The sequence below is a fragment of the Bombus vancouverensis genome, chromosome 8 (assembly GCF_051014615.1).
Source record: "Bombus vancouverensis nearcticus chromosome 8, iyBomVanc1_principal, whole genome shotgun sequence".
Classification (NCBI taxonomy): Eukaryota; Metazoa; Arthropoda; class Insecta; order Hymenoptera; family Apidae; genus Bombus; species Bombus vancouverensis.
Genome location: NC_134918.1, coordinates 17734222 through 17754976, shown reverse-complemented (window position 1 = coordinate 17754976; position 20755 = coordinate 17734222). Strand labels below are relative to the sequence as shown.

The 20755-nt window shown below is 28.3% G+C and overlaps 4 protein-coding genes and 1 long non-coding RNA gene across 6 annotated transcripts in view; 3 read left to right on the top strand and 2 right to left on the bottom strand.

Annotated features, from left to right (window-relative positions):
- Nucleotides 1–42: 42 nt before the first annotated feature.
- POLDIP2 (DNA polymerase delta interacting protein 2) lies at nt 43–4330 on the top strand. Its single transcript, XM_033339616.2, has 7 exons — nt 43–129; nt 981–1231; nt 1760–1915; nt 1983–2082; nt 2617–2958; nt 3041–3246; nt 3948–4330. Exons 2-7 carry the CDS (start codon nt 1137–1139, stop codon nt 4060–4062), a joined length of 1014 nt encoding a protein of 337 aa, XP_033195507.1. The 5' UTR covers nt 43–129; nt 981–1136; the 3' UTR covers nt 4063–4330.
- Nucleotides 3998–6169, bottom strand: LOC143302988 (uncharacterized). Its single transcript, XR_013058909.1, has 2 exons — nt 5857–6169; nt 3998–5788 (listed from the first exon to the last, which is right to left on the bottom strand). It is a non-coding gene; the product is annotated as an uncharacterized LOC143302988 (long non-coding RNA).
- Nucleotides 6170–6248: 79 nt separating this feature from the next.
- On the top strand, nt 6249–11446 carry LOC117159612 (bleomycin hydrolase). Of its 2 annotated transcripts, none has more exons than XM_033339606.2 (4): nt 6249–6455; nt 9162–9475; nt 9560–10387; nt 10583–11446. In XM_033339606.2, the coding sequence occupies exons 1-4, from the start codon at nt 6446–6448 to the stop codon at nt 10796–10798; spliced, it is 1368 nt and encodes a 455-aa protein (XP_033195497.1). In that variant the 5' UTR covers nt 6249–6445; the 3' UTR covers nt 10799–11446. The 2 variants fall into 2 exon arrangements, with proteins under 2 accessions (XP_033195497.1, XP_033195496.1); XM_033339605.2 differs by having other exon boundaries at nt 9159–9475.
- Nucleotides 11447–11462: 16 nt separating this feature from the next.
- Nucleotides 11463–12922, bottom strand: LOC117159622 (uncharacterized). Its single transcript, XM_033339624.2, has 3 exons — nt 12218–12922; nt 12018–12132; nt 11463–11892 (listed from the first exon to the last, which is right to left on the bottom strand). The coding sequence occupies exons 1-3, from the start codon at nt 12592–12594 to the stop codon at nt 11626–11628; spliced, it is 759 nt and encodes a 252-aa protein (XP_033195515.1). The 5' UTR covers nt 12595–12922; the 3' UTR covers nt 11463–11625.
- A 1742-nt stretch (nt 12923–14664) lies between these two features.
- The window catches only part of slgA (proline dehydrogenase slgA), a 41382-nt gene continuing 35291 nt past the window's right edge, over nt 14665–20755 (top strand). The window contains exon 1 of the mRNA XM_033339585.2: nt 14665–15209. Within this exon, the coding sequence (XP_033195476.1) occupies nt 14901–15209 (309 nt within the window). The 5' untranslated portion in view covers nt 14665–14900. The remainder of the gene's footprint in view (nt 15210–20755) is intronic.

The window sequence follows — 20755 nt, the reverse complement described above, 5'->3', positions numbered from 1 at the left end:
TTAATATATTCTATATCTCTATAATTATAATTACTTACAGTACTCATTTCATCATTGGTAGAAACAGCTGTCCTTTTCTTGGTCCTTTTTTTCATTTGAACAGAAGAATAATTATTTGCACCTTTATTCGTGAGTAATTTCAAATTAGATTTATCTTTTTCAAACTGAACTTTAGTAGTATATAACAAGTTATTATAACGTAATTGTAAGCTGAGTTTTGTCATAAATACACGTGTTGTTAACACATGATTGTATGATGTAAAAACAGTATTTATTTTTCTAGAAATATTAAAATTAATGTTGCTCCTGCACGTTAATATAATAAATCTCTGTATCGTGTAATTCATTTTATTCAATATTATGTATAAAAATTCTGTTTTCTATTTGGTTAACAAACATAAAATAAGAAATATTTCATTAAATTTTTTCTATATTTTAGTCAGATATGTATGTTTTATTTTTAATGACATAATCAGTAATATTACGAGTAATATTTATTTAGCTTGCAACACACAACGTAATGTATGTTTATATACACATATATAACTTTATATTATGGTTGCTGGTACATCCTGTATATGTATATGTCGTTCGTATCTTGTATCCTTGTACCTACAGTCGTATACGATCCTGTTCCTACGTACCGTACCGATGAATAGCAGAAAAAATGTGTATACAGATCGGATCGGTGACAGAGCAAATATAGATAACATTTTTTCCTATTCTTTTATATAATGTAACAATGTTTGAGAACACAATTTGAAAAAAGAAGCGCACGGTTTTGTTTTGTTACTTCGAAGGAGATTGGTTCAAATTTCAGAAGGGACCATTTTCTTACAATGAATATATTTATAAACGAAATATGTGCAATGTATAACGTGCGAACGAAAAAGAAAAATATTTAAACACTAAAAGGATTTTTTAAATCTTATTGTATGTTTTCAATTCGTGATCGACATAAGAATGCGCCTTTTTTTTAGGTGCGCATCTAAACAGAACATATGATCCTCGTTGGTAGTCGTAACGTAGTAAAAAGCTACCAAAATGTCAAGAAGGCATTATCATGTATTTTCGATCCAGTATCTCACGGTCTAAACTAAAAATTGTGCCTTATTAAGAACACTTCTTAAGAAAGCATGGAACTTGCTCGAAATCTTGTTACTTGCAAATTAAAATGCTATCTTCTCAAAGCGCCGAAAAAATATTGTTTGCATCATGTAAGACACATCAGGTAATATAAACTTCATAACAAATTAAATATGTACATCAATTGAATAAAGTAAATTATTTATTTATTTTTCTATTTCAAAACACATATGGGGATGAAGCCTTTTAATTAAATTAATAATTACATTGTCTTCAATGTTATGCATTTTTAACAATGTCTTTTTTAATTTAAAATCTTAACTATATAAAAAGAGCATGATATATGAAATGTATTAAAACATTCTAGTAAATAGTTAATAATAGAATGAGATATCAATGAATATGTATTTTTTCTAAATACATAGTGTTCAAAAATAAGAAATATAAATATTAGATTACTATATGCGTTAATAAGAAGTTGATTATTAGACTGTGGGACAGTTACATGGAAACAAATAATATGGAATAATATTTAAAATACAATATTTGGTATAATATTTGATAAACATAAATCTTTATTTAAGCTCTATTTCTTTAGTTGTGCTCATCAAAATATATATTTACATAAAAATCTGTAATCTGAACCAAATACTATAATAACCTTCTTTTGTAGATTGGCAGAAGTGGGAAAATTAGAAACACCAAAATTACAAGGAAAGTATGAAACTGGTCAATTAATTCTGCATAGAGTATTTGGTTACCGAGGTGTAATATTATTTCCTTGGACAGCAAGAGTTTATGACAGAGATATTCCAAATAAAAGAGAAGGGTAAAGTAATCTTATAGTTGCAAAATAAATAATTAATAAATTACTTAAAAATTCCATTTGTTTTTAGAAATACAAATGATCACTATAATAGTGTGGGAAAAGAAGTAAAAGGTAGAACTCATACCTTTTATCAGGTACTAATTGACCAAAGAGATTATCCTTTTATAGTAAGTATGAAAGGATGAGTAAAATATCACAGGGATATTTTAGTCTAGACAACTATGTTTGAGTCATGTTTTGCTACATGAAAGGAAACCTAAAACTTTTATAAATCTGGTAATTTTGTGAATTTTATATTAATAACATATGTATATACATATAAATTGAGTTGTTTATATGTATATAAAAAATTCATAATGAAAAAGTTAAGGGCAATTTATTTCCCTTAGAATTAAAATAGAATTAAAATTTTATTGCATAGCATGTGCAGATATAATATTTTTAGTAAGCTTTGTGATTTCTTTAAAAAGTCTTTATTCAATCTCATCATGTACAGTAGAAGTTTGTACCGATTGTTAGAAATGCTACAAACTTTCCAAACCAATATTTTAAGAATATATTCTTATGATAGTAAAAAAGAAAAATGTTAAAAACTCCATGACACTCAATGAAATTTGTTAATCTTCTAGAGCAAAATATTCCCTTAAATATATAGAAAAAAAAATTAACATTATAAATCAATCTTATATGTTTATATGTAGCGTGCTCAGACAGAAGCTGTAACATTTTTGAGTAATCATGAAAGTAGTCATAGCTTATATACAGTCCCAGGATTGGATTATGTTGCTCATGAAGATGTTTTGCCTTATACTACAAATGAGAAAACTGCATTGCAACATGAACTATTTGACAAGTTCCTAGCATATAATCCAAATCAGGATCCATGTTTTGTTGCACAAGAAACCCTAAGAGCATGGCAGAAAAAGAATCATCCATGGTTGGAGTTATCAGATGTACATAAAGAAACTACTGAAAATGTTCGTGTTACTGTAATTCCGTTTTATATGGGTTATAGAGGAAATCAAGCTACAGCTGCACACTGGGTAAGTATTAAAACATACTTGTTACAAATTGCAAGTTAGTCTAACTTCAAATAAATAATTCCATCCTAATTAAATAAATTAGTGGCGCTACTGCATTCGATTGGAAAATTTGGGCGATATGAGTGTGCAATTACGTGAAAGACACTGGAGAATATTTAGTCTTTCTGGCACATTGGAAACTGTACGAGGACGAGGTGTTGTTGGTCAGGAACCTGTCTTATCAAAAATTTTACCTGCTTTTCAATATAGTAGTCATGTGAGTTTGCAAGCTGCAAGTGGTCATATGTGGTATGTATTTATTATTACTTTATGTTCAATATATTCCAGTAAAAATTATTTTGTATATATTAATTTAATAATTAAAGAAATTACAATATTCTTTTATTCTTTAATAAAATTATAGTGTTCAATAATATTTGAATTACATGTACCCTTAGCTTTTAATGTAGATTTAACAAAATATAAATTCTTTTAAACTTACATAAGATATCTTGCAATAAATGATGCAACTGGGAATAGAATATTCAAAGGTGAATTCTCAAGGGTATGAAAAATATTAGTAAATAAAAGTGTGAAATAAAATTATATAATTAAAAGAATTGAACGTTTTTTGGTTATGTGTGCATCTAACCGAGTTTTAACTACGTAGAGTTCTTAAAGAGCAAAGATTTTTTTGTTACTAATCTTTCTCAATGTTGAGAAAGTAATTGTTGTTTTTATTACATTTTCCTACTATAGGTTTGATGAGAGTTCTATATAATAAGAACTTGAATGCACACACAATCAAAGAATCTTCAAATGTCTTAATCTTGTGCTGAAAAATTTGTCCTATATTTTTGAATTTTTTCTTTTATGTAAAATTACTGCTTTTTCAATTGCATCATCGGTTGTATGACACAGTCTAAAAATGTTTTAATATTATTGATTGTAATGTGTATAAAGGTAAGTGTTACAGCATAGTAAATATGTCATATTATGTTATATTTTAGGGGTACATTCAGAATGGAAAGGGAAGATGGATATGCATTTGATTGTAGGATTCCACCATTTTCTTTGGAATCTAAAATAGAGAAACCACCTACAAATATGAATATCAATTCTTAAACAAATTATGTAATGCGGTGTGGAAAGTGATGGAAAATAAATAACACTAAAAATTGATGAACAATATAAACTTGCTAATACATGTGATCCTTACTTATATAATAATACTTATATCGATTGTAATATTTGATTATAAATATTATGAGTAGAATTTAAGCTGTGTAGTTTTTGGTATATAGTAAATTTATAACAAATATTTTATCATGTTATTTTAAATATAGTAAGATCTGTTACAATTAGATATATGAATAAAATATAATTGTATAAATATAGTTGTTCTTTATCTTGTAATTAAATTAAGAATAAACAAATATGTTATCTCTTGAAATAATTAAAAGCCACCAATAAGATTGATAATTTCGTGTACTGAACTTAAATACTGAATATATATATTTTATAAAATGCATATGCAAATGTTATTATATAAAAAATTCTCGAATTTCCAAATGTTAATTGATAATGTTTTCAAAAATTAAATATAATCCTAGATACTTTATTATTTATTATATTTTATTATATATTTTATTGTATATTTTATTATTAAATTATTATTTTATGAACAGAGAAATTTAAACATATCTTGAAAAATATTGTCAAAAATCTTCTCCACTAACGTTAATGTTCGCTTTTTAATTCGTTTACGATATAATGTTTTGAGTTGAATTCCAGACATATTTTTGTTTAAATATCTTCATTTGCTTTGAAGAAAAAATACAAATCAATAAGAAATATAGATAAGATTATCTTTCTATAATTCTATCAAATGAATTAAGTGCATGTACGGTCACTCAAAAAAGTGTCCGTTTATCCTTTAAAACAATACGTTCTTTAAAATAGAATCAAACGACTTGAGCTTTTTTGTAAAGTTAGGAAGGAAGGATTAGTTTACTAGGTAATATGTAAGCCAATTTTGAGAAAATTGCAATTGGTTGAAATTACGAAGAAAATTGTAAAAGTCGCTTTTTACAACTATTTTATCTGAGTTTGTAATGAAAATTTGAAAAATACGTTTTGTAGATTTATGTCAGCTATGTATGTATATGGTGAAAATTTAATCGAAATCAATTGATGCAGAAACAAGCGACAGGCATCGAAAGATATAAGAATCTTTAGATTTATTACATTTACAGACCGAATATCGTAAAAAACTGCGATTTTCATCATTTTTAATTATTTGCAGTCTATAGTAACGTTTAGTCTATAGTAACTGATTTCAATGAAATTTTACACAAACCTTCTTAGATTAAATCTACAAAATATACTTTTCAAAAGCTTAAATACAAAAGTTGTAAAAGGCGATACTTATTATTTCCTCCGCATTTTCGATAAGTAGTAATTTTCTCCAAACTTTTTTACACATCATCTAGTAAACTAATGCTTCTAACTTCTCAAAACAGACTCAAGTCATTTGGTACAATATTAAAAAAGTTATTCTATTTTAAAGAGTGTACGGAACCTTTTATGACTGACAATTTTATGTAACAAAAGTTATATCAGGGGTGAGTACATAGCTGGGTGATGAGTGGATGATGAATAACTAGTTAGAGAGATGTAGTAGATGTACTTAATATCAGAGATCTACTCATTTTTGGTGCTACATATTCGTAACTTTTAAACTTCACATAATATTTGTTGGAGACTTTTGAATCCATTGCAGTTACACCATCATGAGAACTTGTCTTTAATATAGTAGAATGAATTTAGCTTCGATGATTGTATCTAAAAACTAGAGATATCTCGTATAAACCGAGAGCGAAATTGACTGATTATATATGCAAATAGAAAATTTTATACCACTCAAATATTCATTAAGTCAGCCTATTAGGAGGAGGAAATGACTCAGAACTTTAGACTATTTATTATCGTACCAAATTAACAGATCGACCCTCTTAATATAATTTCTCGGTATCTTATCCTCGACAATTCACGTAAATTTTTTGTTTCTCGCCGCGCATATGCATTTTTTTCCTGGAAGGACGATGCAATACTTCCACTTCCATCTACTCAAGAAAACGAGACCCGATTAGCGAGGTGAGACTCACCCCTCATTGGACCAGCAGGATCAAGGAAGGGAACCTAGAGCTTGAGAAGGTGCAGGAGTCGAAAATCGAAAACGAGAACGAATTTTGTCAGATTATTTCAGTTGACTTTCGACAGATAGTCCTGTTGTATTCTTGATGAACTAGTTTCTAAAGCAAAGTACAAGTTTTGAATAAAGTTTAGATTTATTAAAGTGTACACCTATAAAAGTCTTTTCAATTATCGCGCACTCCAGAGAAGAGAACGGTTCAGCATTCCACGGGCACCAACCCACTCATCTTTTCCCTAAAACCACGTAACTTAACGTAACAGCAGTTACAGCAAGAAGAATTCATACATCACGATGGTTGCCTGTAAGTTACGTTTTTATTTACATTCATGTATTTAGTTTTCATCCTTCTTTTTAATACAATATTTGTGCAATACAATTATAGAAGAATTGAAGTTTTTATTGTAGTAAATATTAAATTCTGTTAAATTCTCTGTTTAGCCACTCCCCGCCCTTATTAACTCTTATTGTATTGATACTTGCTGTTAATAAAATATTTACTTTCTAAAAAAATTAATTAGCTCTAATTAGTTCACGGCAACGCCTTAATTATTCTACGAAACAATTAGTTATATATTTTTTTTTAAATAAGTAGTTAAGTTCTTTGGAATGTTTGATATTTCAGAATTTCAGCTAAACTAAAAACATATGTATGTATTTACATAGAAATGTCTTCGCACAAATATTTCCTGTTAATTTAAGAATACTGCGTATTATATTTTATTTAAAAAAGAAGTAATGTTACAATTATTTGGAAAATATTGAATATTATGAATTACGGCTGATTCGAATTTTTATGAATTGTTAATATTTATTAGTATTATGGTAATATTCATTTTACAACTAATTCTAATATACATTTCTTTAGATATACTGTTTAACATATATATTTTTTTATTTTAATAAACTGTAGTTTAATCTAGATTAAAATTATATTAATTTAAATGTATTTTAACAAGATTTAATGGAAAGTATTGCTCATGAACAATTATGATCATAAGCATAATAGATTGATGTATTTATTCTTGTTCTTGCAGCCTGGAAAAGACTTGAACTGCTACTCATTTCTGTAGTTCTTTTAAAGTACTTAAATCTGAGATCTTACAGTTGTCTATATTTTTACCTTAAATATATGTATACAACTTATCTTATATCTAAACTAAATCTTAAACATATATGTCTTTATTTCTTTTAACCTATATACAATATCACATATACATTTTGCTCTGTCAGGTCCTATGTTCTCCTTTTCTTTTTTCTAAAACTCTTAACCAAATTATTAACGTTTCATTTATCATGCCTTCTACTATGTCTTTCTTTCTTAATATGCCTGTCCTATAGCAGTCTTTTAATAGATGTTTGTTAAGGTGTCAAGGTTTGTTAATTTCTAAATTACTTAAAAATACATTTTCTTTTTCCCTTTTCCAACCAATGTTGATATATCTGTACTTCTTATTACATTTGGATTTCTTAATTTTATTATATTGCACTTGGTCTTGCAATTCTTTGTCTCTCTCTGTTAGAATTTTAATTATATCTACTTCCTGCTGCTTTAGGTTTTTTACATCTAGCTGGCTGCAACCATTTCTTCACAACTATTCTTCTCTTTCTCTGCTATCTTTTGTCTTTTCAATTTTCCTTTCTTTTTCTCCTAAGCATTTTTTAACCAACATGCTTGCATCTTTACCTTTTTTTATCTTTTCCAGTTTAATATAGTTTCTGCTCTGTCATTTTATTAAAAAACCTGGTATCGTCTATTAGTTGGCCTCTATTTTTGCTCTTATTCTATCCATTTTCAACACACCCTTAGTTTCTGATATCCTAGTTTAGCTCCTCTGTCTTTTTTCTCTATACCCTTGCAGATTCTAGTATTTTATATTTATACTTCAATATTTTGTTCATCCTCCCAGCTTCACATGCCAGCTATTGTTACTTCTTTTCTTTGAACACTTCCTATTCTTGCTTACATTACGTCACCATTTATAATCTCTTTAAAGAAACTTTCCATTTGTTGCTTTATTCTTTCCTTATTTAGAGTTAATCCTCTAATTATCATATTATCTTTCTTGTCTCTTCTGTCTTGTAATTCAATCGTTCTTCTCATTCTTTCCACTTCTGCATTCAGCTGGCTTTCTGAACTTCTTTTAACTTCCCTTAGCACTCTTCCTTCCACTTCTCCTATGTTCTATTCAATGATTTTATTATTATTTTGATCTTCCCTCTCCCTAGTTTGAGTCATCTTGTCTTCAAGGTGTTTAATTCTATCCAACATCTCTTTCCTCTTATCCTCCCACCAAATTTCTTTCTCCGTCATTTATTTTACATTTTTCTTGCTCCATAGAAAAATTGTTTTGCCTTACTTCACTACTCAGGCCTTGAACTTTTTCAACAAAACCTGCTAGTGATCCTAATATTGCTGCAATGTCTCTGTTTCGATTTTTATTTCTTACAATTCCTTTGTTATTTTTATCTTCTGTGCTCTCCATTTCCTTCTCTGCTATCTCCTCTTCTCCTTTTTGTCTATGTACATTGTTTCACCGACCCCCCACTTCTTTTGCAATTCTATTCAAGAAATCCTTTATTGTACCTTTTTTCTTGCCTGTTTTTACTGCTTTATCATTTTTTATAGAATGTCCACATTAAGCATATATAGTATTTTAGTATAAAATAAATCAATAGTAGTTAACTTTCTTGACTTATAAACGATTCTAATTAATTAATTTTTCTTTTAATTTAATTATTTTCATCCTTATATCCTATTGCATATGATATTGTGCATATTATTACAATAATATTATATTAATGACATTTGGATAAACATTGTATTATATTATTAAGTTTTAAATTCCATATAGATACATAAAATTTTAATAAATTTCTAAGAAACAATAATGCCCATTTGTAATTCATAAAATAATCATGCATGTATCATATAAAATGTTATAAATATTAAAGTTTTCATATAATATTTTTGAAGAAAGAGATTGAATGTTATTTTATTTTTAAGTAGCAGGTCTCTTGACGACAGAAGTTCTGGATCAACTACGTGCAAAATTTTATGAAGATAATCGCAACACTTTGGCACAAAATGTGTGTACAAGAACCAATCCCTTGGAAGCTTGCATTTCGCGAAAGGTTTTGCAAGAAACGCAGCATGTGTTTAGTCACAAGATTGCAATGGAAGGAAAACCTATAACTAATCAAAAAAATTCTGGCAGATGTTGGATATTTTCCACTTTAAATGTTATGAGGAGTGCCTTTATGAAGCAATATAATTTGGATGAGTTTGAATTCAGCCAAGCTTATTTGTTCTTCTGGGATAAGGTTAATATTATATACAAATAATATCTCACGGTATATATGACTTCTATTTTGTATTTATTAGGTAATATATTTTTCATTATACAGATCGAAAGGTGCAATTATTTCTTACATAATATTGTAAAAACTGCTAAACGAAATGAACCTGTAGAAGGTCGGTTAGTGTCATTCTTATTACATGATCCTATTTGTGATGGCGGACAATGGGATATGGTCGTTAATCTTATAAATAGACACGGTCTTGTTCCTAAAATCTGTTTCCCAGAATCATACAATTGCGAATCTAGTTCGCGCATGAATACACTTTTGAAAAGTAAACTTAGAGAATATTCCAAAGTTTTAAGAGATTTAATATCCAATGGAGCAACAGATGAACAATTAGAAGCTCAGATTCTAGAACAAATGGTTGTAATCTATCGAATAATTGGTATTTGTTTAGGCATACCTTCAAAAACAATCACCTGGGAATATTATGACAAGTCAAAGAATTATAATTGTATTGGACCTATTACACCAGTAGAATTTTATGAGAAATATGTGAAACCCTACTACAATGTAGATGATAAAGTATGTTTAGTAACAGATCCTAGGCCATCTAATCCATATGGAAAGCTTTATACCATAGACTGTTTAGGAAATGTTTTGGGAGGAAGACCTACACTCTATAATAATCAACCACCTGAATTATTAATGAAATTATGTGCAGAAAGTATAAAACAAAATGAACCTGTATGGTTTGGATGCGATGTGAACAAACGATTAATAGCTAAACAAGGAATACAGGATTTGAGAGCGTATGACTTTGAATTAATGTTTGGAACTGATATCCAAGTTAATCTTACAAAAGCTGACAGATTACTTTATGGAGATTCTATGATGGTTCATGCAATGACACTTACAGCTGTTTCAATCGATGTAAGTTAGTAGCGATTTTTTAAAAATTAAGAAAAAATGATTGTGTAAAGAATTTTTTTCTCATACTACAGTCCTCTTTCAAGATTACATATTAAAAATTTTTTAGTATCATTAAAAGCAAGAGAGATATGTACGTGTCTGTATTTGTATTATGAATTGTATAGTATGAATTGTTATAATTCTTTGCTTTTTCAGAATGAAGGTAAAATTAAACAGTTCCGAGTAGAGAATTCTTGGGGAGACGATCAAGGACAAAAAGGATATCTATTACTAACAGCCGACTGGTTTTCCGAATTTGTTTTTGAAGCAGTTATTGATAAAAAATTGGTACCTGCAGATGTTTTAGATGTATTTAAACAAGAACCCATTACCTTACCTGCATGGGATCCTATGGGTACACTTGCTCACTGATAATAATGTAAGCTAAAAACTATTTCAAGATAAAATATTTTAGTTAAAAAAAGTGTATATATAACATAAAAAATTAAACATCAAATACAGTTTTGAGCGCATTGGTACAGCAAAGTACAATAAATTAAGACTTTAATACTTTTATAGTTCATTAACAACAATTAAGGAATAATTCTAGAAAGTTGAATTATGATATTTCGATTATTTAACGCCTATTCAGGTTTAAAATAATATATATTGCTATAATTAATAAAATATTAAGATTGTATATTTAACATAGTTCCTAAAATTTAAGATAATCACATGTGTAATTTTGTTTCTAATTTATAGTTTGTGTTTACTTAAGAATAATTGCTTTCGTTTCTTTTTTTTTTTTATTATATTTTAAATGTCACTTAAGTATATAAGTTATATGTAATTTAACTATACGAAGAAACCAAAAGAAGTTAGAAATTAAAAGATGTACTATTATATGTGTTCTACATATGCATACTTCATAAAGTATTGCTTCATTAAGTTTATTTAAAAAGCTTCGAAAATATAGTATTTGACTTCACATTTACATATTATACCTCTATTTTAAATGTTTTTTAAGTTGAAAAGAAACTTAATAATTGTATGAAGATTAATAAAAATGTTGCAAATGTATATATTTAGTCATTACTTTTAATTTAACAAAATATCTTTTAGTAACATTTATTTAATAATTACAAAAAATACATCTTTGGAAACAATATTTTACACACATTATTTATTTCTAAACATAAATATCAAATTTAATTAGCCTAATCTTAAACTATGTTTAGAAATTTTATATATTACTAATATTAAACAGTTTTATGCCGTTCTTTTTGTATTTTATAACAATATTGAAGTTTTGCCCATACACCTTGACACATATTTTGCAAACGAATATCATTCCAACTTATAGAAAATTTGTAAATACACTTTATCATTCTTTTTGGTTCTTTTAATTGGCCTTGTTGAATTAAGCTTAAGGCAGTATATAGTTTACAACGAGCAATTAGAAAGGGATCTCTGAGACGAAGTGCTAGTTCAAATTGCTTCATGGAAATTTTTCCAGCCATCTGTGCCTGGATAGAAAAATACATTTAAACATAAATTATTCAAAGAAATAATTGCACAAAACAATCAAATGTAATATTTACTAGTTTTTAATATATAGTAGATACATATTAATAAAATATATAAAACTTACACATTGTTGAAATTCTTCTCCTAAAGCAGAAAACGCTCCACCCAAAGTAGACAACCAAGACATAGCATGATCAATTTCTCTTCTTTCCATTGTCATTTGTGTCATTCTCTCATTCCTAAAATTAGAGGAATTTGTATTGTATAGTTTTATAAAGCAATAATGAAAAAAGGCTTTAATTAACTGAGCAGTTAGAATCTTGCCATTTGTAATCTAAAAATTGTTTCCTTGGCATTTTCAATCTTATTAAAATCATTTCTAAATACACTCTGTTTGACAATCTGTATATTAAATATTGTAATAATTTTTTAAGTGCAGCTTTTCGATATGTTTGTGAATTTGCTAATGTTATAATATATGCTGATACAACATAGGCATTAAGTCCTCTTTTGTTTAGGCAAATTCTGTTTACTTGTATCTCGTTACTTTCATTGACTTTGTTTATGTCAACATTTATCTGACATGTACTTTTAGTTTCTCTTACTTTCTGCTCATATTTAATTACAGAATAAGGTGTAACAATAATGCTATCGAAAATTGTGCCACCTTTATGTACAATCAATTTTATAGAACTATCCATTTTTCTAATTCCGCAAAATAGACGCTTCTTTAAACATATGAGAATGTTGTTTCGTTGTATGTAGGGCCATTACAACATTACAGTATAAATAATACATATTAAGAATTTGTATCACATACACTGCTTTGACCAACTTTTACAAATATTGGTGATAAACTTTATATCTGTAAAGTATTAATAACTGTATTCAACATATAAAAAAATTATACTACTTTATGTAAAAATCCTTCTGCCTTTAACATTTCAAAGATATCTTGTACGAAATATTTTCTACGTAAGGTTTGCAGTTGACAATTTGAGGTTAAAAGTTTAGTTCATCTTATATATACACGCGTGGTAAAGAAGAGAAAGTGGTGGGGATGATAATATTGAAATCATAATAAGTTAACATAATAAGTTATTTATCAAAGTTAATAAGAAAGCGTTTCTTTAATTTTTTGAACTTAATATCTAACTTTTGAACTTACATGTAAACATTATAACATACATTGTATAATATTTTAGGTAAGATATGAATTACTATTTAAAATTAATCTCATATTAATTTTCAATACGATTAAATAATATTTTTTAAGGTACTTTTGAGTAGGAATAATTATAGAAAAAATAATATTAGTTCTATTTATAACTTTAGTAAAATTTAAACGTTTCCATTGATAAATAATGTGTCCGTTATGATAAACATTAAATGTTGGTTTTTTAGTTATTTACATATAGATTACATGAGCTTTATATGCAATAGATTGTAATGTATGATTGTAGATAAAATTTAGATTACTAAATTTTATTTTGTTTAAAATGTAATTTAAATATGCGTCGTAGAATATAATGCAAAGAATGGCGATAAAACTAAAATAAAAAATATCATGTGGTATTTATGACAAAATGATTTAAGAAATTTATTATCTGAAGATTTTGATTATTACAACTACATATTTTGAACGAAGCATTCTTATTGGTCATTCAATATTATATATAATGTATCAATATAATAACAATATAATAACAAATGCAGTTAATAACATGAAATATAACTGGAATTTAAAATTATTATCAAAATAGTAAACTCTTATGTATTTTTTATAAATGAAAACATATTTCGATTAGTAATCATGTATACATATACATACATTACATAAATTGCAGTATATATGATCCATAAATTTTCTACAATAGATTTAAATTTGTAAATTTTGACTGAAATAAAAAATATAGAATAATATTAATATTTAATAATTATGTTTCTTTTATTTCATATTATATATTTTTCCAATTTGTATCCAAAATTCTCAAATATATTTATTTAATAATTTATAATTCTAAACAATATTTTTATATGCATATTTTAACTATTCTAATGTATAATAATCGATTAAAAACATGCGAATATTACTGAAACATGTATATTTTTAAATTTGTGATTTATGAACGAAAAGGTCATTTACTAAATATCTGTTTGCTTTTAAGTATATTCTGCAAATAATCCATACTTTAAATCAACTAACTATTTATGTAACATGCGACTTTTAAGAGAGATTGATTATTGTGAATATTTTGACATAGATACAAGTGAAAGATCTATACAAGATATTATTTCATATATCATTGATAATTTAAATAAATGATCATTAAGATATGTGTTAGAATAAATGAAATAAAATAATGTTCGGCAGTTCGGGGTAATGTAAAGCACGTTTTGCGCCACTGTGCGCGTGGTACGACGGCGCAGTTATTGGCATTTCCCAAAATTTCGTCGACCAGTCACACCGAGCAATGCGAACACACCTCTCGTAGGAACCAATCAGAGTCTCAGCATCTATTGCTACTGTATAGTAATTGGGGCAACGTACAACAATTGAAATTCGTTGTGCCGGTTAATATTAGCAATAAATTAAAAAAGAATCTTAACAAAAAAATTTGTTTGCTTTTTAAAGTCGGTTTTCAACGGGTGTTTTGCATAGATAAGTTATAATAGACGGTATCGTGGTAAGGTGAGCGCTTGACTCGTACGTCGCTGGATGTCTACGAGTACCCCACCTTGTGATTCGGCCTAAGCTTTGACGAGATACCTCTATTGGTATTGGGGTCTCCGACTCGATCGTGGCAGGTTGGATTTACCCCGTTTGTCACTGAGAAAAATCGCCTTGGTCAATCTACGTTCTCGAATCTTAACGTTCATTGCTACTGGTACTTTTTTCAGTGAGACTCTCATAGGGCGGAGGAGATCGCGCAGTTCACGGGTTTTCTTTCCGCTAAATAGTGCGTCCTGATTGCTGACATTTCTTGCATTAGAGCTACGGCAAGGTATGGCGTTTTTGAGAACGGTGCCGCGTTGCAGTGCCGGTAAAAAGCTGAGGAAGTGTTTACCACTTCCTGTCGGCCTCCTGGAGAACGTAACGAAGCCATCGGTGCAGTTAGTGCAGGTGTACGATCGCGAATACACCGGCACTACCGCTGACGTGAAGCCGGCTCCTCCGCGACAGATCGATCCTCTGGATTTGAAGTTTAACGATCCCGTCGCTTCTTTTAAGAGTAAAACCACGAAAGAATTGCTTCGTGCCTACATCGTTTATCAACTATGTACCATCGAGTACATCGCCGAGAACAATATGAAGGTAAGTTCAAATCAGACTCGATGACGTTACTTTGTATATTACGTGTTATTATAGATTTGTTATATACCTATAAATTATCCCTATGACGTACGAAATAGCATGACATGTGCTCTCACAACGTCTTCTCTCTCTCGCTCTTTTCCCTAGCCTGTCTTTTCTGTTCCAGCCACATTGTAAAGTCATTTGTTTGATTTTTTTTTTCTCAGATCCATTCATATATATATACACGTAAATTCGAAAAAATATTCTTATGTATCAATCATCTACAATTCTAAAACTTTAGTCTATAATGTGTATCTAACAATCATTTAATACATGGAGTATAACTAGAATACAATACACGTAATATATACGATACATAGGTATATATAAGTATAATAGATATCATGCGATATAAGAGTTGCTATTGGATATTCATAAAATTTGAAGTATTTTATTGCCATTTTCATATAAAACAGCGATTCATTCATACATAAAATTCTATTAAAACGAAGAATTTTTTCTCATATCAAAGTCAGTTGTACGACGTTAATCACGTTAGTTGGATCTTTCAGATAAATAATTGGTGTTCTGTGCCTGTGTATGAATTACATATATTTAATGCAATCGATGAAATTATAGCATAATTGTATATATATATATATATATACATATATTATATATTATATTATTATAGTATATATATATATTAACGGAATTTTATAAAATTCCGTTTAATAGGATTTTACTCACAGACTAAGAATAAGGAATTTGTCGTGAAAAAATCATAGAAATAAGATTTATGCATTGTTCTGTAACACCGAAAGGAAATCGTTTGTTACGCAATAGCGTTAGAGGATCGCAAAATTAATTAATTGTCGATTTTTCTGTGCAAAGTTTTTTGAATATTGAAGGAAGGTAGAGATTTTTGGAGATTTTCTATATTAAATATGAACCAGCAACCTTTTATCGATAGCGTCGGGATTCGTAGCCGATTTATACAACGACGTGGCATGGCGCGTTATTGATTTTAGTAATACTTAATAGTATATTGAATCGACCTAGCAATTTTGTCGCAAACTTATAGTGGTGGCCAATTACGTAACTAGGAAGGAATGACCAGAGGATCGTAAAAACCTGTACGATTTCATTGGCTAGCTCGGGTTGTTACTATTGTACTGTTTAATTTTTATGGAAATACTCTTCTACGGAAGGACTGTTTAATTTCCTACGACATGTCGTCATCTTTATGTAGTTAAATGAAATAATTTGTAGTTTTAAATTTGTTAAGCTTCATTCGTATCAATATTTTATTGATATGTATATAATATTTTTGGTACTACAAGAATGCAATAGTGCTTAATTTCATTTAATCTCATTTATTATTTAACTTCTCCTGTTTATATTAAAGTTTCAAATGAAATATACAAGATTCGGTAGATTAATAATAATTATGGAAAATAATTAAGTATGGTGCTTGGTGGTCTATCGTAGGAAGTGAATTTAGGTAAAATATACTCTAAGTAGGTATTTTTGGAGCAATATTATTATAATTTATATAATTATAATATATAGAATATTTTATTGATACTTGTAAATATTATCCTTTTAACTAAGTCAAGTGTTTTTCTACGTCAATTACTTAAAATTATGATGTAGAATAATTTAACAATATGTTGTACAAAATGCATTTATCTGCAATTATTTTACTTAAAGGATTTGTAGATATCTAATTCCTCATAATTACAATTCTTTTTTGTACGTACGCGTATATATATATTCTTACTATCATTCTTCTCATTATTTTAAATTATCTAAAACTATATGGCAAAGTAAAATTCGCAAATTGGAAGATCTAAAAGTTCGATCCGTTTGAATATATGGAAGCAATTTTAAGTAGATTTCCAAAGTATTCCGCCAGTATTCGTTCCAAAGTTTGAAGCTAGTTTATGAAGATCGTATATTTGACAAGTGCAATGAACGAATCATTATAGTGGCCATAAGCTTACATAAAAGGTATTTATTTGCACATACCCTTAGTTTTCAATGATATGTCTTTTTTATTACGCTCTATATTAGTCTATATAGATATATCTCATTTTTATAGTATCAAATATTTTTAATCATATGAATGTACTATTAAATGATATAATAAATACAACAGCGTGCCAATACTTTTTGTAGCCACTTACGAGTAGTATTAGAACCTTATGAAGCGTATCTTATTAGGTATTGGTTTTGATTAAGATTTACAAATATACTTGCATATATTGAATTTGTTCTCATCATTAACTCGTGAGCACAGAGGTTTCTACCGTCTTGGTTTTATTTCTAACAACATCATTCATTGTTGCATTCATTAGATATGCACATGACTGCCGCGAATAAGGAAAATTAACTTGTTCGCATTTAATTATGTAATAATGTAGCTTTCGTCGAGTACTTAAATAGAATAAGGTGTATATACATACGTGGTTGGTGATTCACATCCTATCCTGAATGTATAAACCTTGCTACACCGTATTGATTATTATTGATTTTTAAAGTGCGACATGACTCTGTAGTGTCTTCGTTTTAGACTGTTGGCAGACGGTGCCAAGAATTGTATTTTGCTGTGTAATACTTCGTGAAACGTTTATTCTGATCGTATTCAGTTCTCGAATATTATAATAATATTATTTATAAATACATAATAATAAATGAAAATATGAATTAAAATTAAATATACTAATAAATGGAATTACACGATATAATAATAGATATTACACACGTTTCAAATAAATATCTTATCTAAGAAATAATATCTATATATTTCAGAGTTAAAAGAGTTTTCATTTCTGTTATTTCGTGAAAATGCATAAATAATAAATGACCAATACTAATTTTAATGGTTTCATATATCGAAATAATTTTATCATAAGATCAAAAGATTCAGCGAAGAAATAATATTAGCGTATTTTTTCGAAAACGAGAGATACGTGTATAGGGAATAATGTAGAGTATTTTTAAATACTAATATTTTAAAATTTATTGAAGATTTTCCTATTACAGTTCATATTTTACCTATCATTTCTTCAAATTAAAAATTTATTAGACACTTGTTCTTACATCGTTTTTTTTTTCTTCAAGCTTGATAGAAAAGTAAAACTGATTTTCGTAAGAAAAAATAGAAGTAAACAAAATTCTAAAATCCTTCGGCTTTTTTTTTTTTTGATTTTTTGAAATTAAAACGTGGATATTTCTTGCTTATAACTGAAAAAAAGTTTCTACGAACATTTAAATGCCTTATCGTTGATTATAATGGAAACGTTCCCTTTATCTCTAAATTAACATAGTTATCATCGACTAATTGCATGGACACTTGAAATTCTTGGTCGATATATGTACTATATATTTATCGGTTAGATAAAAGTCGTGCAAGTTCTGTAATCACATCCTATCTCTCTCGTAGACATTTTCAATCTTTTCGTTTAATCCTGGGAAATCCACGAATATAGACGTAAATTCTTGAAAACGATTTAAATCCTTTGAAATTCTCGATCGTGATCTGCAATTATTTTGATCAAACTTTTATCAAATCCTTGAAGATCGAAAGAGTTAAAAAGAAATCAGTTTCATCATTGAGATTGTCACAACCTGACCACGTTTCTTTATTAGAATTTCTGTTCAGGCTATCGATCTTATCTTGTATTTCGATTATTCAGTAAGGTAGAAATTTGATAAATTACGTGATTATTCGTGATTGATTCGGTACTCGTTATTCATGCCATTCGGCTTGTTTCAGACACGACAAATGATTCATATTTTGAAGAAATTTATTTTTTGTATAATAATGTATAAGATTTACTTCTTTACGATAAATGTCCCGCTTTTCAGATATTTTCTTATAGATAGCACTAATGCTGCATTTATGTTTATACGACATAATAATGTTTCTCTTCTTTTATGTGTAATTGTTATTTTTGTCGTAATATGTATTTGTTTTATACGGATTAATTAATAAAACTGATAAAAGCGAAATACAAAAGATTTATTATACTCGTTGCGAGTGTTACAATATCACAATAGGACCTATTGATAAACGAGAATTCTTATAAATTAGAAGTTGTTGGAAATAGAACCTAGTAATTTCTAAAAATGCTCTTAACGTTTCAATATACCACGCTCGGAAGAAAACTGAATAGAAAGGATTATTATTGGCATACAGGGAAGGTGTAGTTTCATGGCATTAAATCACACGTGTCTTTCGTATCATCGAAAATTAAAGGCGCGGGATCAAGTGGAGTTTAGTATGGTACTGTAATCTAGAAACACTGCGTCTTCTGATTCCTATCTTTGTTTCAGATTTCATTGAACGTTGTTCAAGAAATTTTATCGAAATGGCGACGCTTAATCACTTTTAGTCGACATTGAAAGTAAATATAATATTTTGAAAAGATATCTTTACTTTGAAATTAATGGATTATTTTATATGTATATACATATTTTAATTGATTTAATAATTAAATTACCTATTATAACACTGTTCGACATTTTAAGCGTAAAAACATTTTAGATAATGTTAGAATTAATTTTTTATGAATTTTTATCTGGAACAAATAAAATATTTCTTATTAGTAATCGTATGGGTATGATAAAAATATTTGATTAAAAAATTAATTAGATTTTGAATTTAAATAAGAATTTGATTAAAAAATTAATTAGATTTTGAATTTAAATAAGAATAAAATAAGAATGCGGCGTTAAAGAATAAAAGAAGAAGAAGCAGATGTTACGTTCAGATCACCCAAGGAACCAGGTGTTGAGTTATTCATCTGTGAAGCTTATAGCACGATCGTAGAGAGGGTTACTTTTCAGTTGAAATCTTAAACCTCATTAGGCAGCATTTACAATTGTAGTTTATTTTCCATTCAATAGTCAACGACGTGTTATGAACTCGGTACCTCTAAAAGGTATTTTGAAGCCATATTGTAACGATACGAGTTGCCATGGTTTCTAACTTCCGGAGAAGTATCACAATCTTTCCGGAAAACCGAACACTTCGCTTTAATTCTGCTACCACTCCACCCTTACCAGGAGGAGGTGCGTTAAGGAAACTCGGAAGGATGATCGCGATACTTAGGTCGCCGTCGATCGGAAAACTAATTTTTGACAACTAACAATCAACGTGTGTCCTGAACAAACGAGGGAGCTCGGACTGTCCGAGTGGAACAGACATACATATCATAACATTCAATCAGTATAGACATATTCTAGTATTTTGTCAGCATAGATATTTTTTTTTAACATTCTATCAGCACAGACGTCATATACAAGCAACGGAAATGTATACATATACTGTACTCGTTTACATTTTTCATTGGCTTTCATTCAAGTACAACAAGTACCCCGCTACTATTCAATCTGAAAGGTGTACAAGTTCGGTTCTTATCCAAAACACTTACGCGAATATATCGTGACTGATGACTATAATAGTTATTCAGCGTATCACGTTCGCTACTAAGTCGGTAAATTAGATACAGAATATACTAATTTATACCGTGTTTAGTTCGATTTAATTTTAATTC

Bases quoted from the DNA above. Each gene is read 5' to 3' on its own strand.
- POLDIP2 (XM_033339616.2), top strand. From the start codon at position 1,137: ATGGAACTTGCTCGAAATCTTGTTACTTGCAAATTAAAATGCTATCTT. The intron at 1,916-1,982 runs GTAAAGTAATCT...ATTTGTTTTTAG, and splicing joins ATTCCAAATAAAAGAGAAGG to AAATACAAATGATCACTATA. The intron at 2,959-3,040 runs GTAAGTATTAAA...TAAATAAATTAG, and splicing joins AAGCTACAGCTGCACACTGG to TGGCGCTACTGCATTCGATT.
- LOC117159612 (XM_033339605.2), top strand. The intron at 9,476-9,559 runs GTTAATATTATA...TTCATTATACAG, and splicing joins ATTTGTTCTTCTGGGATAAG to ATCGAAAGGTGCAATTATTT. The intron at 10,388-10,582 runs GTAAGTTAGTAG...TTGCTTTTTCAG, and splicing joins TTACAGCTGTTTCAATCGAT to AATGAAGGTAAAATTAAACA.
- LOC117159622 (XM_033339624.2), bottom strand. From the start codon at position 12,594: ATGGATAGTTCTATAAAATTGATTGTACATAAAGGTGGCACAATTTTC. The intron at 12,133-12,217 runs GCAAGATTCTAA...CTCTAATTTTAG, and splicing joins CAATTTTTAGATTACAAATG to GAATGAGAGAATGACACAAA. The intron at 11,893-12,017 runs GTAAGTTTTATA...TTTTCTATCCAG, and splicing joins GAGAAGAATTTCAACAATGT to GCACAGATGGCTGGAAAAAT.